We start from the raw sequence: 19,644 nt of genomic DNA on the forward strand, positions 1-19,644 counted from the left end.
CTGATTCCATGTCAACAAACATTGCATTCTATCAAACATGTTGTTTTGCAGCTCTGGGTGAGGACCAGCTGTAATCAGCACACAGCTGATGTGAGAAAAGATGTCATCATTAAACCTCCAATTACCTATAGTTTGCTGTGACAAACACAGAGTACCACAGCACCTTCGTCACTGAGCAGTTTCTGCAGTGATATCTGATAACTCAGGCAGATTTTGGGGAATTCTGAACTTCTCCATTAAATATTTAGCACTTTTTTGGCAAAAAGTGAACAAATGATTAGAAGTAAAGGCATATATGAGTGGATTTACGGCACTGTTTACAAATGTTACAGAAGCGAAAGCATTCCAGGTGTCCTCACAAAACTTCATCACGGGATTGTTATGTAGGGAAACAGCTGCAATCTCCACAATATTCATGGCACGATATGGCACCCACAGGACAAAAACAGTCACAACAATGCTGGTAATCAGTCTGGTGGTCTGTGGATTGTTGAAAAAGGCTGCCTGATTCACCTTTCTGTAGAGACTGATGTATGAAAAAGCTATGACAAAAAATGCCACAAATCCTACCAGGAATCCTGTGAACACCACAGCAATCCTCTGGCCCTCAGAGGAGTAGTGAGCTTTGCAGTGTATCCAGTGCTGATCTTTGTGCAGCTTTCGAACCACTAAAGCAGGGATGGACAGGATCATTGAAACCAGCCACAGTGGAACCAACAGCTGCCATGCTTCAATTTCATGTAGCCTCCTCTCAAAGTGCACCACCTGAAGGTAACGCTGGATGCTCATTGCAGTCACAGTCAGCAGGCTACCATAAACACTGCAGTAGCCGAGGTATGTTACCAGCTTGCAGGCCTCAACCCCGAAGGTCCAACTATTGAGAAAAGAGTATGTCCACAGTGGAATGGTAAGCATGCAGAGCAGGTCTGACACAGCCAGGTTCAGCATCAAACTCTGGCTCAGACTGGACATGTTCTCCCAGTTTGGCTTGAGAATGATCACAGCGATGTTTCCAAGGAATCCCAGCAGAAAGCAGATGGACAGCACTGTTGCAGGAATCAGACTTCTGGAGTCCAAAGAGGTTCCAGATGAATTTCCAGCACAGGAGTTGTCGTTATAAGTAACCATGGTGGAGCTGAGTTGTGGTATGTTGCAAGGTTGCTGACTGTCATGCACTGAACAAGTGACGATGATAAATGTGGTGAGCAAGCTGTTCTCCTTTGATGAATCAAAGAGGAACTAATAACAGAGAAACCATGATGCTAATGCAACCATTTGCCATTTAAATTAGGTGTGGATCATGACGAGCTTGTGTAATGAATTAACCGTTGTTGCAGGTAGCAGTAAGGCTGGCTGCAAAATAAAGCAACAAGAGTTAAAAAACAAAACAGGCTAGATCTGCTCTGGCCTTGTGCGTGTGGTAATAACATGCTCATGACTGGACACGCTTAAAAAGGCCAATTAACATGAATTTGAAGTTCACAGTTTAACTGCAAAAGCAGCAGATAACCCCATACTTAAAGTTGTTATATGCCAGACTGGGATGTAGATGAGTACCTGCATACAGCCTGCCCTTGCATTGTCCTTATCTTGGACAACTTGGACAGCTCTGTCCCCACAACATAGGCAAGCAGACTAACAATTACAAGGAATTGGACTAGTTCTTTTGGCAGGTTGCTTTCACCTTGCCATTTCAAGCAGTGCTACAGTTTCTTTCTGCTGTCCCGTTCTGGTGGGGTGAGTAAGGTGCTGAAGTTTATTTATTTATCTTTACATTGTTCCTCTTTCTTAATCTGCTTTTTTAATCTTTGTGAGTGGTTGGTACACCACTGTTTCTGTCCTCTGCGCTCAACACTGCAGTCTCAGTCCTTACGTCCTTTATGGCTGCACTTACCTTCATCACATTGGAACTGGAGTCGGTTTTTTTGGTGCCCTCATAACTCCTTAACTCTTCCAAATTTATCTTCTTTTCACTCTGTTTTACATCTATTGCAAACATTGCATTGTATTGCAAGCTTAAATTACTCGGGCAAACCTTTCAGTATCATTGCTACCAATAGCCTGTCACTCTTCAGCATTTCTCAGTGCAGTAATAACCGCCTCAGCACGAATAATGTAGTCTGTAATGCCGTTGATGCCTTTCTTTAGAAACATTAGCTCTGTGTAGAGGCTAATCACCTATGGCTTCCCTTTACTTGCATCATGCTCTCTCAATATCTTTAACAGATTTCTTCCATCCTCCACTGCTTCTCTTATAACGAGGGAAAGATTTTTATCATTTTTATCATGTATCAATTTACCTTAGGCTTCTTCCTTTTTCTCAGCGTTTCTGTCGTCTTTATCTTCATTGGCCTCTCTCAGTACAGCATCCTTTAAACCCACCAGGTGCCCTAGAAATGTTGTCTTGAATAACTCATAGTTTTTGTCAACTCTGTCGAAGCATAATCTCTCCCACTGACTTCCAAGCTCCCTTCTGGGCCCATAACCTGTTGGCGCAGTCATATTAAGGGTAGGAATACCACTCTATTAAAAAATAAATAAAATCATGTGGCGCTACCTCTGTGGTAACCCCTTGTATGTAGTAGAGCAGTTGAAAGTAACTTTTTACAATGAGGATGACATGATTTTGACATCATAAACCCTATAAATGACTGTTGAACACAATGACATTTTCTTCTGATGAAACATAAAACAATATTGTTTTATAAAACAATAAAATCTCTAGAGCAGCAATTACATAAACACTGAGGTAAGATTTTTTTTCAACTGCTCTTGTTTTTGTGCTGAGTAAAATGGTTTGAGCATTTATGTGTGTAACAAACATGATTTGTCATGAAAAAAAAGTATTTTAATTGTTTGTGGATCATCATTAAGGAGAGGGGAGGAGCTTATGTAATGAATTACCTGTTGTTGCATGTAGCAGTGGCAATAAACCAACAGGGATTTAAAAACCAACAAACAAAAAAAAGAAAAAGTTCCTTAAAACTTAAACGTGCTTATATTTATGTCAGTTGGCATTTTGAACTGCTAGAGCAAAAGATAAATCCAGAGTAATGAATTAGGACTGCATGTTTATTTTATTATTTTTGCTGGCGAGAGCTTTGAAAGCTTTTTGCATTTTTCCAGCTAAGGATATTTGCATGTCTGTCAGACATGCTCGACATGAAAAACACAGGAGGCAGTGAGCATTTAATGCTGATTAGGTCAAAGCTTCAGGAAAACACAGAGAATAGAGAAAGGGAATCCAAAAAACTAGAAATCATCAGAAACTAAACATCCTCAGGAAAACTCATTGCAGGGACCACAAGACGAGGGATGACTTAGCAATGAGGGATGACAAACAAGTGGAGACTGAGACAATGTACACATATTATTAGATTCATATAATGAATCTAATAATATGATAGCACAACTTATTTGCTTTTCCAACCATGTCTAGAGTCACTGCAGCCACTATTGCTGTTGTTGTGCAATTTCGCATTTAGATTTTCACAGCCACTGCTACCTACCAGCAACTCATGAATCCCGTCTTTCTAACAATATGTGCTTTAGTTGTTAATTGTGAATTTTTGATATATCCTGTACTTTGTGATAAGGGAAATACTGGATCTACATATGTATGCATTTTCATTTTTTTAATTTATTTTTTCATTATCTTGGGTAGTGTTCATGTCGCAAATACTTTTTCTTTTTTTTTGTTAAACATAAATAGTGCTGATAGAAACCAAAGCAGGCATAAGTGATGAGCTGAGGTCACTGAGATCAACGGATTTGTCTTTTATTACATCTCATTTGGACTCACATGCAGGTGGGGTTGAGGGAGGGAGGGTGATGGCATCCATGTAACAAAAAACAAAAGAAAGGAATCCTTCATTTTTGATATTCATCCACATTCTTCTTGTTTTTGGGTGCCATTTTTATTTTTCCTTCAACACTTTGTTAATGCCACAATGGATTAAGATACAGTCACTTTTTGAAATAATACACAGAACATCCAGCGTATACTCGAGTGCTTTACAGTGAGCCCGTTATCCTTAAGCAGCACATGAACAAATGTACCGACTGCTGCTCTATCACAAATCACCCAAAAACAACTGAGGCCAATCACAAACACTTCCTCATGTCTTTGTTTCCACGTTAACTTGGACTCATCGTACGTAGAGACAAAACAAGGAATGGAGCTCTTTCAGAGTGCCTCCCAGATTCACCTGTTTCACGTCATGATGCAGTACCACTCCACACCAGCAAAGGGCGACACAGCACACACTCTGAGCAACATTTCCACTCAATACCGCCTTTGTTACAGCTTCAGAGGTATGTACAAAGTGGGAAACTTTTTAGTCTACTTGCATTTTTATCCAACCATATAATTTAATGTAACTAAAAATATATGATACACTTTTTCACTTAAAATAAAGAAAATATGTATAATCTGTCATTTAAAATAGTCTAAAATGCATATGTCAATTTTTGCATGTTTCATACAATCCCTAAAAAAAGATAATGTGAAAATGAAACGAAACACTGTTTAATGTCTTTAGTGATAAGCCCAGATTTGCAGTGCAAGTGGTGTTTAAGTACATTTTGATAAGGAGCTTTTGTCCAAAAAACTTGAAGTAGACAGGTAGGATGGATGGCCATCAGATATATATGGGTACAACCAAGTCTTTAATGACAATAAACAGTATTAGTCTGAACAACAGGGATAGAGGAGTGGGAGTTGGCCAGTGAAGTTACACCGAACACAGTCCACATTGAACTACACAGTCCTCGTCTGGGAGATGCGCAAAGAAACCAACATATATCCACCATTCCAAGTCAGCTGATACGCCAAAATCCAGAATGAATCTAAATACACATTTACTGATTTTTTTTGTTAATTTTTCAGTAGTATATTAAGTAAATGTTAACACTGAATAACACACACACCCACACACACATAAACGGAATTCTCTTTTTCTGTATCTAGGGTTCACATTCACAGTTGTGCTACAACATTAGATAAAGAGGGCAGATTGCTTTCAGGGGGTCGCGGCTGGTAGGGGCGGGGGTGGGGGGTGGGGGGGGGGGCAAAGATCGAAGAGTTGATGGCTGAAGGGGCTGAGAAAAGGGGGGGAGGGGGTGCAGACATCCACATCCACAGAGCTCCAGACACGATGACAAACCTACAAAGAGAAAAAGGAACATGGTCTTGTTTTAGTTTTCTGTCAAGGGAGTGTGTTAGCAGACACAACATATTGCATTATTAACACTATTATTTAACGGCCTGAAACTGGCATGTGATATCTGATTTAACTGTGACAAAATGTTTTCCCTAACCCTAACGTCACACATTTGGTTTCTTTACCTTATCGGTACTGTTGTGGATCCCAACCCAAAGCAGCTTTTAGCACATTTTGTTTTGTAAATGCTGATCACTTAAAATTTGTGAAGTCTACTTTCAGAAAAGATCTTGATATTTGCTAGTGTCTTCTTCTGTCTGTTTGCAAAAAAAAAAAAAACTCAGAAAAACCACCCTTAATTTTATCTTCAGGTCTGGGAACCACTTTTCTAGCATCAAATTGAACTTGCATGTGGTTATTGTTTAAGGCTCAAATTCTGCTCCTTATGCTTTGCTATTTCATGACATATGAGATATTTTAGTTTAGCAATTGCACAACAGGTTTACAACAAGCAACAAGCATGTCTACATCTTAAGCAGAATAACTGATGGTAGTAGTGCTGTACCCTGTTATGCTGAAACCCCAGCCTGTTCTACAGAGAAAAACTGTCAGAATATTATCTGTAATGAGAGGAATCTGCAGTTTCAGCATACTATCAGTAAAGATGTGTACCTTGGGGGTTTCTGGATCAGTCAGTCTACATGAAGTCCTTAATATTGAGGTCATCCAGAGCGTTCCTGGGTGGTGGAGGCTTCCTGGGGCTCTGGGCCATTCCAGGAGACATCTGTAAAACACCTTATTTTAGCACTCATATTCTTTCTTTTGTCATTGTAACCTGTGCAAATAATAATAATTTCCATTGTTAAAAAAACAAACAAACGTGTTACCGGTGCTCCTGGGGTCACCCCAGCGGCTGGGAAGCCTGGTCTCGCCATTGGCATCATGGGAGCTCCAGCTGGTGCTCCGGCCTGATGGAAGGGAAAAGAGTCAATAAAACTAGATGTCTGTTATTTTATGGGTGTGTGAGGGCCACCCAAAGGGGGTGATTGTCCATTAGTTATCCAGTAATGTCCTGCCTGGACATTACTGGACTGGACTGGAGGTCTTACCATGGTGAAGCTAGGGTGAATCCCCATAAAAGGACTGACACCCATGGGTATGGTCTAAAGGTGTGGAGGAGAGGGGATGGAGAGGAGGAGGTGGGATGTTACTGTACTACATTTCAGATGAAAATATGGCAAAATGAACACAGAAAACAAAAATTTAAGGTAAAAAAAAAAAAAAAGGACAGACACACCGAATGCTGGACAAAACAAGCTGGCACACAAGAAACGAGGACACGCCACAACAGAAAGCCCAACTTCATCTTCAGTTTTTGTTCTCTATTTGCATATGAACAAGGGTTCGGAGAGCAGTGAAGCTTGTTTCATTTAGCCTTCAGATGGAAGCGTCAAAGAAACTGCAATGTCCAGGTTTGCCTCAACTCAATCAGGTTTCAAACAAAACTCAAAAATTAATAGCTGTTTCCAAGCAACAGCTTCTTAATGCAGTACTATCACTTCACCCTTCATCACTCTCCAGTAAATATTCCAGAAACACACATTAGGCTGAATTAAATTTATGCCCTGCTTCCTAGCTTTATGGTACACCTGGAACCTGGAGAGCTGGGCCATATTGAAAAGAAAGAGGTCAGATCTCCAAAACATAAGCATTTGTTATTAGTTGTTTTTTTTTTTTTTCCTGTTTCTTTTCCATATGGGAGATGAAGGCGACACTTGTGACTGCTGCCACAGGTTTGCCCTATCTGTCGCTGGCATGCGGCTCCACTCCATGCTTTAAGACACAGACAACATTTACCATGGGAGCACCCCAACTTGGGGGAGCTACCTGAGGGGCCGCTGGAGTTCCCATTGTGAGATCTTGGAAGGAAAGAAAGAGAGAAAAAAGGTACTGCAAAAAAATCTGTTGCATCATTTGTAACTTGTAATTTACTGCAGTGATTTCTAAGTTACAAGACAGTCAGTTAAAGCAGATGTTTGCCATTTTAGTAGATGAGTTTCTTTGCTTTCTTTTAACAGAGGTGGAAAGATTAATAAGTTGGCTTATCTTTAACACAAGCACTCTTAAAGCTCACAAGAATGATTTACTTTCATAAATAATTTTAAGTGTAAAGAAACATATTTGTGGTTTATAGGGGAGTTAGAGCTACTGCTGCTATTTTTACTTGATTTGTTTTTATTGTGAACTAAGTGTTAGATGGAGTTACACACTCAAAAAATGACTCTTTGCCTTCATAAACTTTAAGCAACAATTTTGAATAAAACACAGATTAAATGTATAAAATCAAAAGGTTTATTCATTCAAATAATTAATCATTAAGAAAAGCATGCTTGAATATAAAATTAATGTATCCATCCTTTTTCCTCCCAGCAGTTATGGCAGATGACTGCCACTCCGTGAGTTTGGTGCTATCAGAGGTTTCTTCCTGTTAAAAGGGAGTTTTTCCTTCCCACTGTCACCAAGCACTTGCTCATAGGTGGTCATCTGATGATTGGTGCTTTCTCTGTAATATTATAGAGTCTTTACCATACAAAATAAAGCAACTTGAGGCAATTGTTGATGTGATTTGGTCCTATAGAAATATAACTGATTTGAACTGAATATTGAATAAATGTAATGAATGTACACCACTCAAATAAATTTCATTTGACCAAATTCCCTAATGTTTTACATTGTAACAAAATGATAAGTATTCAAATTACTTAGTTAGCATTTTGGGCATGTATAGCATAAATAGGTTTGGCTCTGTTAAATATAAAAGAAAATGTGACTGCCAGCACATCTAACGTTCCCAAGACTGCTTTTCTCTTTTGTTTAATATGTAAAGAAGTGACTCTCAAGCCTTTCACAATTTATTTAGACTGAATAAATAAAGCAAACCTTGCAATTTAAGAATCTCTGCTGGAGAACAAACAAGCATATTTCTCAAAATGTTAATTTACTGCATTGCATAGTCCAGAAATCTAGAAATCTAAAACTCTACTTACTACTTGCCATGTTAGCCATAGAGGTGTCAACATCCCCAGCCTGGGGAGTCACTGTGGGCTTCATTACATCCCCTAGGCCATCAAATACTACAGCAGGGAGGAGGTGCAGCAAGGAAGGGAGAAGATGGACAGGGGAGGGAGATATTAGTATCCTTCACTACAAGCAATTGTCACACTCTACTACAACTCAGGAACAGGCCTTCTTATTACTTGGGATATAACCATGACAACCAACAGATGTCTCCATGACAACAGCGAAAAGAGAGCATTGAAATGTAACCTACTGAGGAAGAGTTGGTTCATTTAAAATACGACATATGGTTTCTTTTTGGAAAATCCTAAATCTTAGTGAATTTCAATCATGTGAAATAGAATATAACATAAAACCATTGAATACATGACTCAGGAGACATCTGTTATGATCAATTACAGTAAGATAAAGAACTTTAAAAGTACGTATATATGTGGGACAGATATAAACCTGAGCTTGCTTCTGCATAGCATCAAACATGATGTCAAGAATGTGACCGTTAATGTAGTTTTCCCATGAGTTTGTGACTGCTGCAGAAACTGGCATGAGGGCAGAAGCACTGAAGCTAGAATGAAGCTGGGTTAAATGCTAAAGAAGCACTGAATAATAACTGCTACTTCACACAGTCCTCATAACCGTCAAGCATCTGGTGTTTCAGGAGACAGTGCAGCTGAGCTTGCCTTGCACCACCGCAATGCAGTGCACTGTGGGAAATTAGCGTGTTAAAGAGCAAGGGGACTCACCCAATCAAATGGCAGGAAGCAAGAAATGAGCCAGCCCAAGAGCCAGATGGAGAAAGAGAGCGAGGGAGAGAGAAAGAGAGGAAAGTAAAAAAAAAAAAAAAAAAGCACAGATGCCAAAGAGAGAGAGAGGGGAAAATGCAATGAGGTTTCAATAGAGTGTTTTTTTTCTAAGGAGGTTATTGTATGGTCGATAGAAAGGAAGGAAAAGAGAAAGAGTTAAGCCTTAAAGCAGAAGTATTGCAGACCATTAGTTATATAATATGAGACCAGCAGCACAAAAGGAGAGGACCAGGAACCACATGAGCAGGGATCAAGTATTGAAAGGTGAGAAAGACTGGAGGATTTTCCCAAGAATATAAGTCGTCATAAGCAAAATGTGATGCTGTTATCATGAAACTGAAGCAAAAACCAAGCCAGCAGCAACATGCACCATTTTGTGTGGCACAAACAATGTTGATGTATGTTGCTGTTAAAAGTTAATAAATACAATCCAAAGAGAAGCCGCTGACAGCAAACTATTTCATTAACCATTACCAAAGTTAATAGAAACAGTAACTGATACATCCACTGACACAAAACAGCTAGTCTGGCAAGCAAACCGATTTTAAGATTATCAAAGAAAGTGTTAGTAAAATATTGTAAAGTGATATTATGGTATTAGCAGGACAACAACAAGGCATCATGCGTGTTATTACAAGATGAACAGCTGTAGCCATGGATGAATTATTAGGTTAGGGCCTCTGAGCTAAGCAGAAACCCCAACCTATTCTTTTTTGGACAGGGCATCCAGGGCCCAAAAGGCAGGAGAAGCAAGGTCGACCGAACTATTAACACATAAAAGTTCCACAATGTGTTTAAGCCATGTTAACTCATCAACCAAAGCCTAACTGTATCCAAACAATATATTATTACTAATATTATGAATCAAATCCTTTTGTGCTGTCTGTCATTTGCAGAACATGCATGTGAACCTGTTGATGTCAAGTATGCAACTGTTTTTGTTTTTGGCAAGTGTCAGAAAAAAAAACAGAGTAGCTCCTCTGTGCAGCAGCATTATAAATTATGTTTAGCAAGCCAAAGCAAAAAAAGGTGGTCCTCAAAAGACGAAGGAGAGTAGAGGGGAGGACTTTGGACTTAAGGAACTTGAGCAGCACTGACTTTGCTGAGAGCATGGTCTGAAAGGTGAAGTTCTGATGAGTGAGTAGTTTGTTACCGCATATATGTTAATAATATAGACTCATATTTGGAGCGCATGAGTCCATCATTGAAATAATTGTTGAGTGGGGAATTCTATAAATGAGCGTGCTTGTTTGGTACCGTGACCCCATCCAGTCAGTCTGTGAGGACCTCTGGTTAATGTTCTCTCTTTTATTCCACGCTTACAGACTTTACAAAACAATACCATCAGTCTAGTTCCACTTTAAACTTGACAAAAACAAATCTTAATACAGAGGCTTTAGCTCAGGAGCCTCCAGACCTGTGCTCATAATATCTGTTATGAAATCCATCCATGACCACAATACATGCAGTGAGAGGGAACTATTTCATACAAACATGACGATATAACCTTCACTGATCACATTCAGGTTGGCACTTCCACATCTGAGGATTTACCTGACATCAGTTCAGCACCGGGGGCAACAGGAGCAGGGGCAGCAGCAGCAGCTGGGGCATCTCCTCCTGTGGGCTCTGGCAGGTCAACCAAAAACATAAACACAGTCCACCATTCATTCCATGACAGGGTCGCAGTGGGTCGAGCCATTTCCATCGCAGCATTAAGGCAAAGAAGGGGAACAATCAGCCTTCAGCTTCACACTATTAATGTCAGACAAAATGCTTAGAGTTAGAAAAGAGGGCTTGAAAGCATGAGAGCAGGATTTTCGATTTCAGAAAATGAAAATGAAAACATCACACACACATACTGCTTATAAAAATGGCCTTTTCACATGTAACACTCAGATATACACAGCAAGGAATTTTAGTTGTTAGATTTGTGCTCATAATCGTGTTTTTCTAGAGGATAAATGAGAGCAAGTATAATTGTGCTGAAGTAGTGTAGCCACTTTTGGTTTAAAAGAAAGAAAATCTTGAGCCAGAGTCATCATTAGCAGTTGATAAATACTTTGACTCATCTCAGCTATCTGTGTGCGAATCTCCAATAATGTATCCACCCACATGAATAACAAGAACAAAATATACAGCAGCAACAATCGCAATAGCTATGATCATAAAGGAGAAAACCTGATGGTTTCAAAATCACTTGTTTCATTTTATGTCCTTTGCTTCCTCAGCGTGAACAAGAGAGGCAGAGTGAGGGGAGGCGGTCATGTGAGTTACCCACCACCAAACAGATTCATGATGGCTCCTGTGTCAATTTTGGATGGGGGTGCTGAGGAGAGGATGGGGGCAGAGGAGCTGAACACATCCGCTGGAGGAGGCAAGGTGGAGATTATGTTTTTAGACCCCAAACACGCACAAATACACACTAAACACACACACACAGAAACTATTCATTATAATGCACAGTGCGCTTTTATCAAGTTCAGTTTCAGTGCACGCAGTACATGCCGGAATAAGAAAAGAGGTAAGTGTCATTCACTAAATGCTTCAGACAGCTCAGTGGCTTTCAGCTGACCCATAACAGAGCAATCTCATTTCCTTTTTTTCTCCGTGATCAAAGCCAAGGACAAAGCTGAAAAACACAAACAGCAAGACAGGATATGAGAGTAAGAGCACGCGCAAGATGGCAGATTGAGTGCAAAAGGGTACCTGCTGAAAACAAGTCAGCACTGGAAGCGGGGTCTGTTTTGGAGAAGCTCGTGTCTGGCATGGAGTCAAAGATATCTACAAATACATGCGCACCCAAGACAGGAATATTAAAAAGCTCAAACTCTTTCAACTGGAGAGGCAAAGCTGCAAACATGTGCACATTTTCCCTCATAAAAATAATAACAAAAAAAGATGGCAAACAGCCTCAAACCACAGAGTCAAGAAGACACCAGCCTGCCTCAGTATGATGCGATAGTTACTAATGCCGGATCACACACATCTCCAATGTTTACCACTGAAAAGGTCAATCCCAGGGCTGGTGGTGCTGGCGGCAATAGGAGCTGAAATGGTTGCAGTGGTGGTGATGGTGTTGGATGAGGAGGTGAAGAGCGGTGAAGGGGAATGGGAAGGGGAGGGCTGGGGCACACCAGAGCTAAAACAGGCATCCAGGGAACTAGCCGGGTTATTGCTCTCCACTGACATCATGCCGAAAAGGTCTAGACCTGAAGACGCTGCGTTGGTGCTACCATCTGAGGGAGCAAAGGGGTCTTTTGGGAAGAAATGGGGGGTGTTGGGGGTAGGAAAGAAATGTAAAACATTGAGAGAAGGGGAATGTTAGACATACAAAAGAGAGCAGACATACGGCACTGAGCAAAAGTTTAGGTCAATTCTAGACATTAGATATCTGGTCCCCCGCAGAGGCCTGATCCCAATATCAATGAGTCAGTCTGTCTTTACAAAAAAAGACAGTGAAAAGTGAGAGACAGGCTGACAGAGAAAAACTGCAGCAAGTGCTTCAAGATGCTTTGAAAAATGTTCCTTTGAGAACTGGTGCTGCATCAAAGAAAAAGTGCAAGCACAACAATTACTGATTTGAGGGTGAACTTATGAAGCTACTCACTGCATTATTTTTCAACATTTTGACACAATACTGTATGTTTTATGTAACGGTTACAGGAGTACTGCAATAACCACAAGAAGGAGGTCAGAGAAATGGAAAACATCAGATGGGAATGATAGGAGGAGAAAATGTGCAGAGCTCCAACATACTCCTGCTGTCAGTCGTAACAGTTACAGCTATAAATAGCATCTGTGATGGGAGAGAAAATGACAAACAACTGGAGCGGCTATTAAATCCTTTCACAGTCCATAACGTTAAGAACTTCAAATAAAACCAGGCAGTCTTCTCCATAACAGAAAGTCTAAAGTTTTCTTGTGATGACAAAAGACAAGCATGAATATTCTTGCTCTTGAACGCCAATCACAAGATTTCCCTTCCATACCCAAGCAGTAATGATGAATGAATCCATACTACCTGCACAAAGACGTGAGTTTAAACCCTCATTAACCTTTACACATCCACAACCACAGGCACCTACATCTTTCTCTGTAAAGTTATAACATTTCCTTCTTTCACAGTCATAATAAAAGAAATACAAAAACAACATAACAAACAATATATTCCATTAAAGTCCTGCATTTTAACAACTCTTTGTTGTGCCCATGTTATCTCCATGTTCTGAGTTCAAACTATGGAAATGCACGGAAGTCGAAAGAATACCTTTCTAACTAGGAAAATAAAGCATGTGAGTAAAATATAGTAATTGTTGATGAGAAACTCTGACTCACATAATTAAATAAATATGCGCATTTTAAATAGTTACAGGAGAAAATATAAAGCCACAATAGCGTGACTCGACGTACACAAACAAAAGCCAGGATTATTTTAATAGTTACACCTGTACCTTTTCTACTGTGAGTAGGTTTTTAGTACTGTGTGTAATAAAAAAAAACTTTGAAACAGTTGGTTTTTATTTTAGATAGCGCCGCTATCTAAAATAAAAACCAACTGTTTCAAAGTTTTTTTTAGCTGCTGAAGCCAGCAAATCTTTAAAGCTAATTAAGCTAATATTAGCATCACAAATTAACTCACAGCTTCTTTCCTGTTGAGATTTTTGAGTTTTTAGCTAACTTGCTTTGCTGTATTGTTTGTATGTTTTCATGCAGAAAACATGTAAAGAAAGAATTGCTTAACTGCGTGTTTTTTGTTGTTGTTGCTTTCTCATGTATGCCACTGGCTGACACACATACACACACTCTCTCACACACAGACAGATGTTGGTCACCCACCAGTTCCAGCGTTGGCAGCTGGGGTGGATGTAGCAGCAGCCCCACCTTCAGCTGCTCCTGCGGAGGCCTCAGCGGCAGGAGCAGGAGTTGCAAAGGCTTCTACAAAACCCCAGGAGAGGACAGAAACGCGGAGAGAGACAGATGAAGAAATAAGGATTAAAAAAGAGAGAGTCAAAAAGCCAGAGGAAAACGAGACTATTAAGAAAAAAGAACATAAGATTAAAGCATTTAAGTTGCAAAAGCATTTTTAAGCTGTTTTCAATTTCTAGAAACTGCAGCGTACAGAACTGTTATGTGACATCGATGACTGACAGGTGAATGAGCAAATGGGAATACAGACAGGAGGCATTACAGCAAGGATTAATCTAGTGCACAAAGAGCCGAATAAGCCAGGACTCTACAAGTGTTACAGCTGCCATCTGTAGCTGTAGACATGTGACAGGGTTTGATAGAATTGCTTTTCAGAGATCAAAGAAAAGCATTACGGCCTATCAAACAGGACGCATGAGTGCAGCAGTGTATATACAAGCCAAAAGTGAACATGTGGTGAGTATGTGGAGAATATCTGTAGAAATATTAAGTCTAAATCTGATTGTACATTTTGTATGGATTAAAATAATGTGATTAAATGTGATTGCTTTCCTAAAAAAGCACATCACATAAAACTGCGTACCACCGATAAACGATTAAAACACAACTCATCACTAAACTGCTTGTTAGTCATTCTTATTATCATATTAGCTAGTTCATTCATTTAAATTCTATATTGAGATATTTTTCACATCAGAATTTCACTTTTAGTAATTTAAATAATGACACTTTTCATGACACTAAAGCATAGTTACTGCCCACGTAGTTACACACTTTATTCAAGTAAATTTCTTCCAAGAAGGAGCAACCCTGAATGGTGACAAGATTTCATGTACCTCTCGAAATCTGATAAATTCCGCTCGTAACATTTTGAAACAAAAGTTGTGATTGCAGTACTGTACTTAGCTGCGGTGTGTGTGGGAATAACAGCTCATGGATAATTCGGACCACCCTGTGCATCACTTAGTGCACAGTACTTTTAGTAATAGACTGTTTTTTTGTTTGTTGCTACAAGATCAGACACAGGAAATCTTTTATACCACACATTAGCCACTATACCACTCTCTGTAATACAGTAGATTATTATTATGTCACAGAGCACAGGAAAAGCAAGCCAAAGGTCCAGAACTAGAAACCTGGCTGTACACAAATTTAGCCAAGCAATGAAGTGATCAAGAACAACTGGCATGCAACATCTCTCAAAACTATGCCAGAATGATAGTTTATTGAACAGGTTTTGATGCATCAACTGCAAATTAACAATGCCCTATTTTGCCCCCCAATCTTTATCTAGCAAACCTTTCAACTATGACGGGAAAAACCACACTCAGCACAGCCACGCATGCCTGGGAGTGGAACCTAACCAGTCAGCCGGCTTTTTTGTCTTTGGCCTGTGGTGGTAACGCTGTCTGGATTTACAGTTTCTTGTAAATCTTGTAGAGTTTCTATCAGAAGAAACTTTGCAGTCTTCACCTTGTAGTTAGACTCTTCATGTTCACCCAACATGTGTTCCTGTCACTAACGTGCACGCTCTGTGGGCCCTAAGCAAGAGGCACACCTATTGAGTCTCCTCACTAAGAAACACTTTTAATAACCCTACTGAAGTATAGACAGTGATAAGTTACAGATTAATCTTGTGAAATAAGTCAGCATTGCTGCAGGGTAGCTGATAGTTCTCCCAACTCTACCCTCACATGAAAATGAACAACGTCACAAGAAAATGAACATAGTAACCTCCAAAATGGCAAACCCTAGTTCACAAACCATCTATTCTACACAACCTGCATGGAAGCATTTCTTTCTTTTCACCTTCTCTTAACGCTGAGTAATATCAATGCCGGCCAAAATTACGATCAGCATCTTGTTAATAAATTGCTGTTTTTAGGGCATCAAAGTCAAAAAGATGCTAACAGAGGCAGGGACTACTACACTGTCATGAAATGTGGCATTAGGAAATGAAAAGTGAAAATTCAAGTGATAAGTTTTTCTAAACATTGAGTAGCATTTTAAGCTATTAAGTGTATATATTTTGACACGGTTAATCCATAATCAAATTTATTTAGTCTGTTTAAATATAACTAAATAATGTGGGGCTATAATTTTAAGGCAGTTGATAGGGATGTGCATCAATCCAGTACGCAGTGAGAGTTTTTGATGATACAACTTTGCTTGCAGTGGACAGACAACAACTGCCATAATTCAGCAAAGTTCTGTCTACATACTGTACGTGTTTGAGCATGCAGTCGTCTGTGTTATCATATCGTGTGATGGGTTTTACAGTTGAGCTTCCCAGAGTGATTCCTTCGTAGAGAATTTTCTGGAAGCCCACTGACCTCCCAACAGATCCACATTGGCGGCGCCAGGGGAGGTGGCGGCTGCTGTGCTAGTGGGAGGAGCTAGAGAGACTCCGGGTTCTGCTGCTGCAGGAGTGGGCGATGCCGCTGCAAGGGAGGGGGTGGGCTCAGCTGCGAGGGTGGGTTCAGATAGCAAGGAATCGCCCATTTCTTCCAGTACCAGCAGGGGTGTTTGAAATCCCCATAGAAAGGAGGCAAAATAAACCACAAAAGAGGAACCAAAATAGCCAGTGGAGTCACCGTTGTGAGAGTGAAGAAAAAAAAAAGCCAAAAGAAAGGTCAATCCAAATAAAGCCCAATAAAGATCATTTAGAAGTGGCCAAAAAAAAGAAGAAGAAAAACCCGTATTTTTAAACAAATTAAAAGTCGCCAAATGATCCAGCATTGTCCAGTCACAACCAAGAAATAAATATTAAAAAACAATCAACCAAAATAGCCCCCATTATAAACCAAAAACAGACAATGGAGTATGTGGAGGGAGGGGAGGGAGAAGGCAGAGAGAAACAAAGAGAGTACTCAGACTAAGAGAACAGCTTGAGGAGACAAACAGGGAAGTAACCATGTGACACTGCTGCAATGTTGTCTATTTTTACATTTTTTAAATAGAGAAACAATATATTGCCTCCAGGTTGCTTCAATTTCATATTACAGCAAGAAAACCAGTAAAATCAAGGCAACCTGGAGGAGGTTTTAAGAATGGACTAGTCTGGACCAGATCCTACAGGTGAAGTAAAGAGGGGGAGTTGCACTCACCTGATCCAAGAAGATCTATGGAGGCAGAAAACAAAGAAACAGGGAGAAGATATGTCTTATTCTGGAGATTTGATTTGATTCTCTAGTCAACTCCAATGAAAATAGACTGTTACGTGTTCACTAAAAGGACTAGATTATCTGTCGTTCTTTCTAACAATGACTACAACGAAAACCATGTGCATGATATCAGACGAGCCAGCAGCTGTTCTAAAGTAAGGAGGGCCACTTACCTCCCCAAGATGTGGGGGCAGCTGATGGTGCTGAAGGGCCAGTAGAGGCCAGTGGATCCAGATCTAGCAATGAACTGGAAGATGATGAAGTTTTAACCACACTTTTCTGAGTGAAAATTTGCTGCTGCACATGATCAATAGTTTACTTGCACTTAATCAGCTGGGTGAGGTTAAAATAGCACTGTTAGACTGACATTTTGTTACCTAGCACTAAAAAAAGTGGAGACAACATCGTGGGAAATGTCTTGCTTCTGAGATCATTTACCCATCATCCAAATTATACATGTGAACTGAATGAAAAGAGAAACTAAACTGGGCAAGCAGACACCAAAACAATCACAATTCGTGATTTCTGTCTGTCTGTTAAAATTCTGTCGTTCCCAATCACTTCCACTTTGTTATAATACCACTAACAGCTGACTGTGGAATATTTTATAGAGAGGAAATTTCACACTGGACGTGTTGCACAGGCGGCATCGTATCATGGTACCACGCTGGAATTGGATTGATTGATTCTGATGGGTGGTGATTACTTTTGGCAATACTGACAATACAGATACACTGTAAGTATATGGTATTTTATAGATGTTAACAAAATCCAATGTTTTTTGAAAGGTTGTATTGGCGGGGTATTTACTAGAAATAGGAACCTACTCTTCGGCCGGTTCAGGAGCAGCTGAAGCAGCAGCACTGGCAGCACTGTCCCCAGGAGGAGGCTGCAATGTGGGAACAGCATTTGAAGATTTGGCTGGAGTTGACGTTGGAGACACATTGTTTGTAGGAGATCCCTGGAAAGCAGACAGACAAGCCCCCTTTCAGTGCTGATTCACAATATAAAAGGCTAAAGAAAAAAACAGACTACTTTAAATGTGCATCTTACCTTTGTTGGAGACCTGAAAGTGGAAGAACAAGAGGAGGTATAAGTGATGTGCTTAAAACAAACTGCTTGACAAAAACTCAATTTTACAGATCATTTTAAACTCAATATCGGGGATTCAAACAAGCATTTAAGATAGACTGAATCATATGTGATCATATGAAGAGTTAATTTCCAAAGTACCATAATATATAATCAAGTATGAAAACAAGAATAAAATCCAGCGCATAAGATTTGTTAAATCAGTCTGATTTTGCCAGCTTTTATTTCATTTTCAGTTTGACTTGGGAATGAAACCCTTCATATAGCGATTCACATTGCATATTAGCGTATGACAGTACACATGTGGTGACCTGCTGTTTACCAAAACATGTGTCTCCCAGAGGTCACGCATGTAATCACACCGACACACACATTTCCACATGTGAACTATTCGATTGATCCAGTTCATAATTCACATGTGAATAATGTGCACATTTATTACCTGGGGGAGGGTGGGGCGAGAGGTGGGACAGTAAATACATCTAAATAGTTAGTAAACTGCAAACGAAACATAACACTTATGCTCACCCTTCACTGGTGTTTCCAAATCAACGTAAAGGAGAGTAAAAGAGAGGAGGGGTTAAAGGAAACTGTAGAAATACAAAACCTGTTTCTACCAATATTTCTATTGGCTACTCGTGAAAACAAAAGCGGGAGATAGAAAGAGTTATCCTAATGTTTTTACTATGACGTTGCAAAGAAATGTTACGTCTTACCCCTTCTTTCCACCTTTTGTATCCTCCAGGCCATTCATGTGGGTTTCCAGAGATTCTAGGATACTGCTGGGAGCCTGAACAGAACAAAGAAAATTCAAACTGGAATCGCAACTCCACACAAATCCTAAATCATCTCCTCAGATACATTCCAGCCGAGGTTTAATCACCAGAAACAAGAGTGAGAGAAAATCCCACCGCAATAGTCGCATGCATGTGTCTATGCACACACAAACACAAGAGTGATTTGTGTGTTTTGTGTGACTTGTTTGTCAAATTAAAGAAAGGTCAACGTGCCAACATTTCATCCTGTAAACAGGCACTCAGCCAAAATAACCCCTTTGTTTCTGTGGTTACCGGTTCCTCGAGAGGTTTAAAGGGGCAGTCCTCGTCATCCGAGTCTGCTAGATCCACCACTACCCCTGGGTGGAGACACTGGGTGGGGAGATGGTGGTGGGTGAGACATGGGCTTCTGTGTATGCATGTGTGTGTGAGAGGAGATGGATGGTATTCATATGCATTATATATTCTTGATCCCATCGCTTGCAAAGTGGGATTAAAAAACCCTGAGAGCTGTGATATGGAACTTACATAGTTGATGTCGGGAATGTCATTTTTGTCAACTCCAACTGTCTGTTAAAGAAAACAAATATATACATTTAAAAAACAATATTATCACACTGCACAGACTCAGTTTTTACAG

At 40.0% G+C, this 19,644-nt stretch overlaps 3 protein-coding genes across 3 annotated transcripts in view; all 3 read right to left on the minus strand.

The window, feature by feature from the left end:
* Positions 1-168: 168 nt before the first annotated feature.
* On the minus strand, positions 169-1,900 carry LOC134643552 (leukotriene B4 receptor 1-like). Its single transcript, XM_063495979.1, has 2 exons — positions 1,895-1,900; positions 169-1,239 (listed from the first exon to the last, which is right to left on the minus strand). The coding sequence occupies exons 1-2, from the start codon at positions 1,898-1,900 to the stop codon at positions 169-171; spliced, it is 1,077 nt and encodes a 358-aa protein (XP_063352049.1).
* A 3,150-nt stretch (positions 1,901-5,050) lies between these two features.
* snap91b (synaptosome associated protein 91b) overlaps positions 5,051-19,644 on the minus strand; it is a 28,876-nt gene continuing 14,282 nt past the window's right edge. The window contains exons 9-23 of the mRNA XM_063496114.1: positions 19,533-19,574; positions 18,945-19,018; positions 18,757-18,762; positions 18,190-18,202; positions 17,964-18,097; positions 17,310-17,383; positions 17,080-17,094; positions 16,306-16,476; positions 13,883-13,981; positions 10,598-10,672; positions 8,210-8,296; positions 7,020-7,081; positions 6,050-6,130; positions 5,835-5,946; positions 5,051-5,165 (exon numbers count right to left, since the gene is read on the minus strand). Coding sequence (XP_063352184.1) covers positions 5,860-5,946; positions 6,050-6,130; positions 7,020-7,081; positions 8,210-8,296; positions 10,598-10,672; positions 13,883-13,981; positions 16,306-16,476; positions 17,080-17,094; positions 17,310-17,383; positions 17,964-18,097; positions 18,190-18,202; positions 18,757-18,762; positions 18,945-19,018; positions 19,533-19,574 — 1,020 coding nt within the window. The 3' untranslated portion in view covers positions 5,051-5,165; positions 5,835-5,859. The remainder of the gene's footprint in view (positions 5,166-5,834; positions 5,947-6,049; positions 6,131-7,019; positions 7,082-8,209; positions 8,297-10,597; positions 10,673-13,882; positions 13,982-16,305; positions 16,477-17,079; positions 17,095-17,309; positions 17,384-17,963; positions 18,098-18,189; positions 18,203-18,756; positions 18,763-18,944; positions 19,019-19,532; positions 19,575-19,644) is intronic.
* Positions 10,680-13,572, minus strand: LOC134643642 (uncharacterized). The gene is made up of 3 exons (XM_063496113.1): positions 12,046-13,572; positions 11,325-11,411; positions 10,680-10,798 (listed from the first exon to the last, which is right to left on the minus strand). Exons 1-3 carry the CDS (start codon positions 12,236-12,238, stop codon positions 10,794-10,796), a joined length of 285 nt encoding a protein of 94 aa, XP_063352183.1. The 5' UTR covers positions 12,239-13,572; the 3' UTR covers positions 10,680-10,793.

The sequence above is a fragment of the Pelmatolapia mariae genome, linkage group LG15 (assembly GCF_036321145.2).
Source record: "Pelmatolapia mariae isolate MD_Pm_ZW linkage group LG15, Pm_UMD_F_2, whole genome shotgun sequence".
Classification (NCBI taxonomy): Eukaryota; Metazoa; Chordata; class Actinopteri; order Cichliformes; family Cichlidae; genus Pelmatolapia; species Pelmatolapia mariae.

Excerpts from the sequence above, each read along its gene's own strand:
- LOC134643642 (XM_063496113.1), bottom strand. The coding sequence starts at position 12,238 with ATGATGTCAGTGGAGAGCAATAACCCGGCTAGTTCCCTGGATGCCTGT. Across the intron at positions 11,412-12,045 it reads TGGGATTGACCTTTTCAGTG|CGGATGTGTTCAGCTCCTCT; the intron begins GTAAACATTGGA and ends TGCCTCCTCCAG.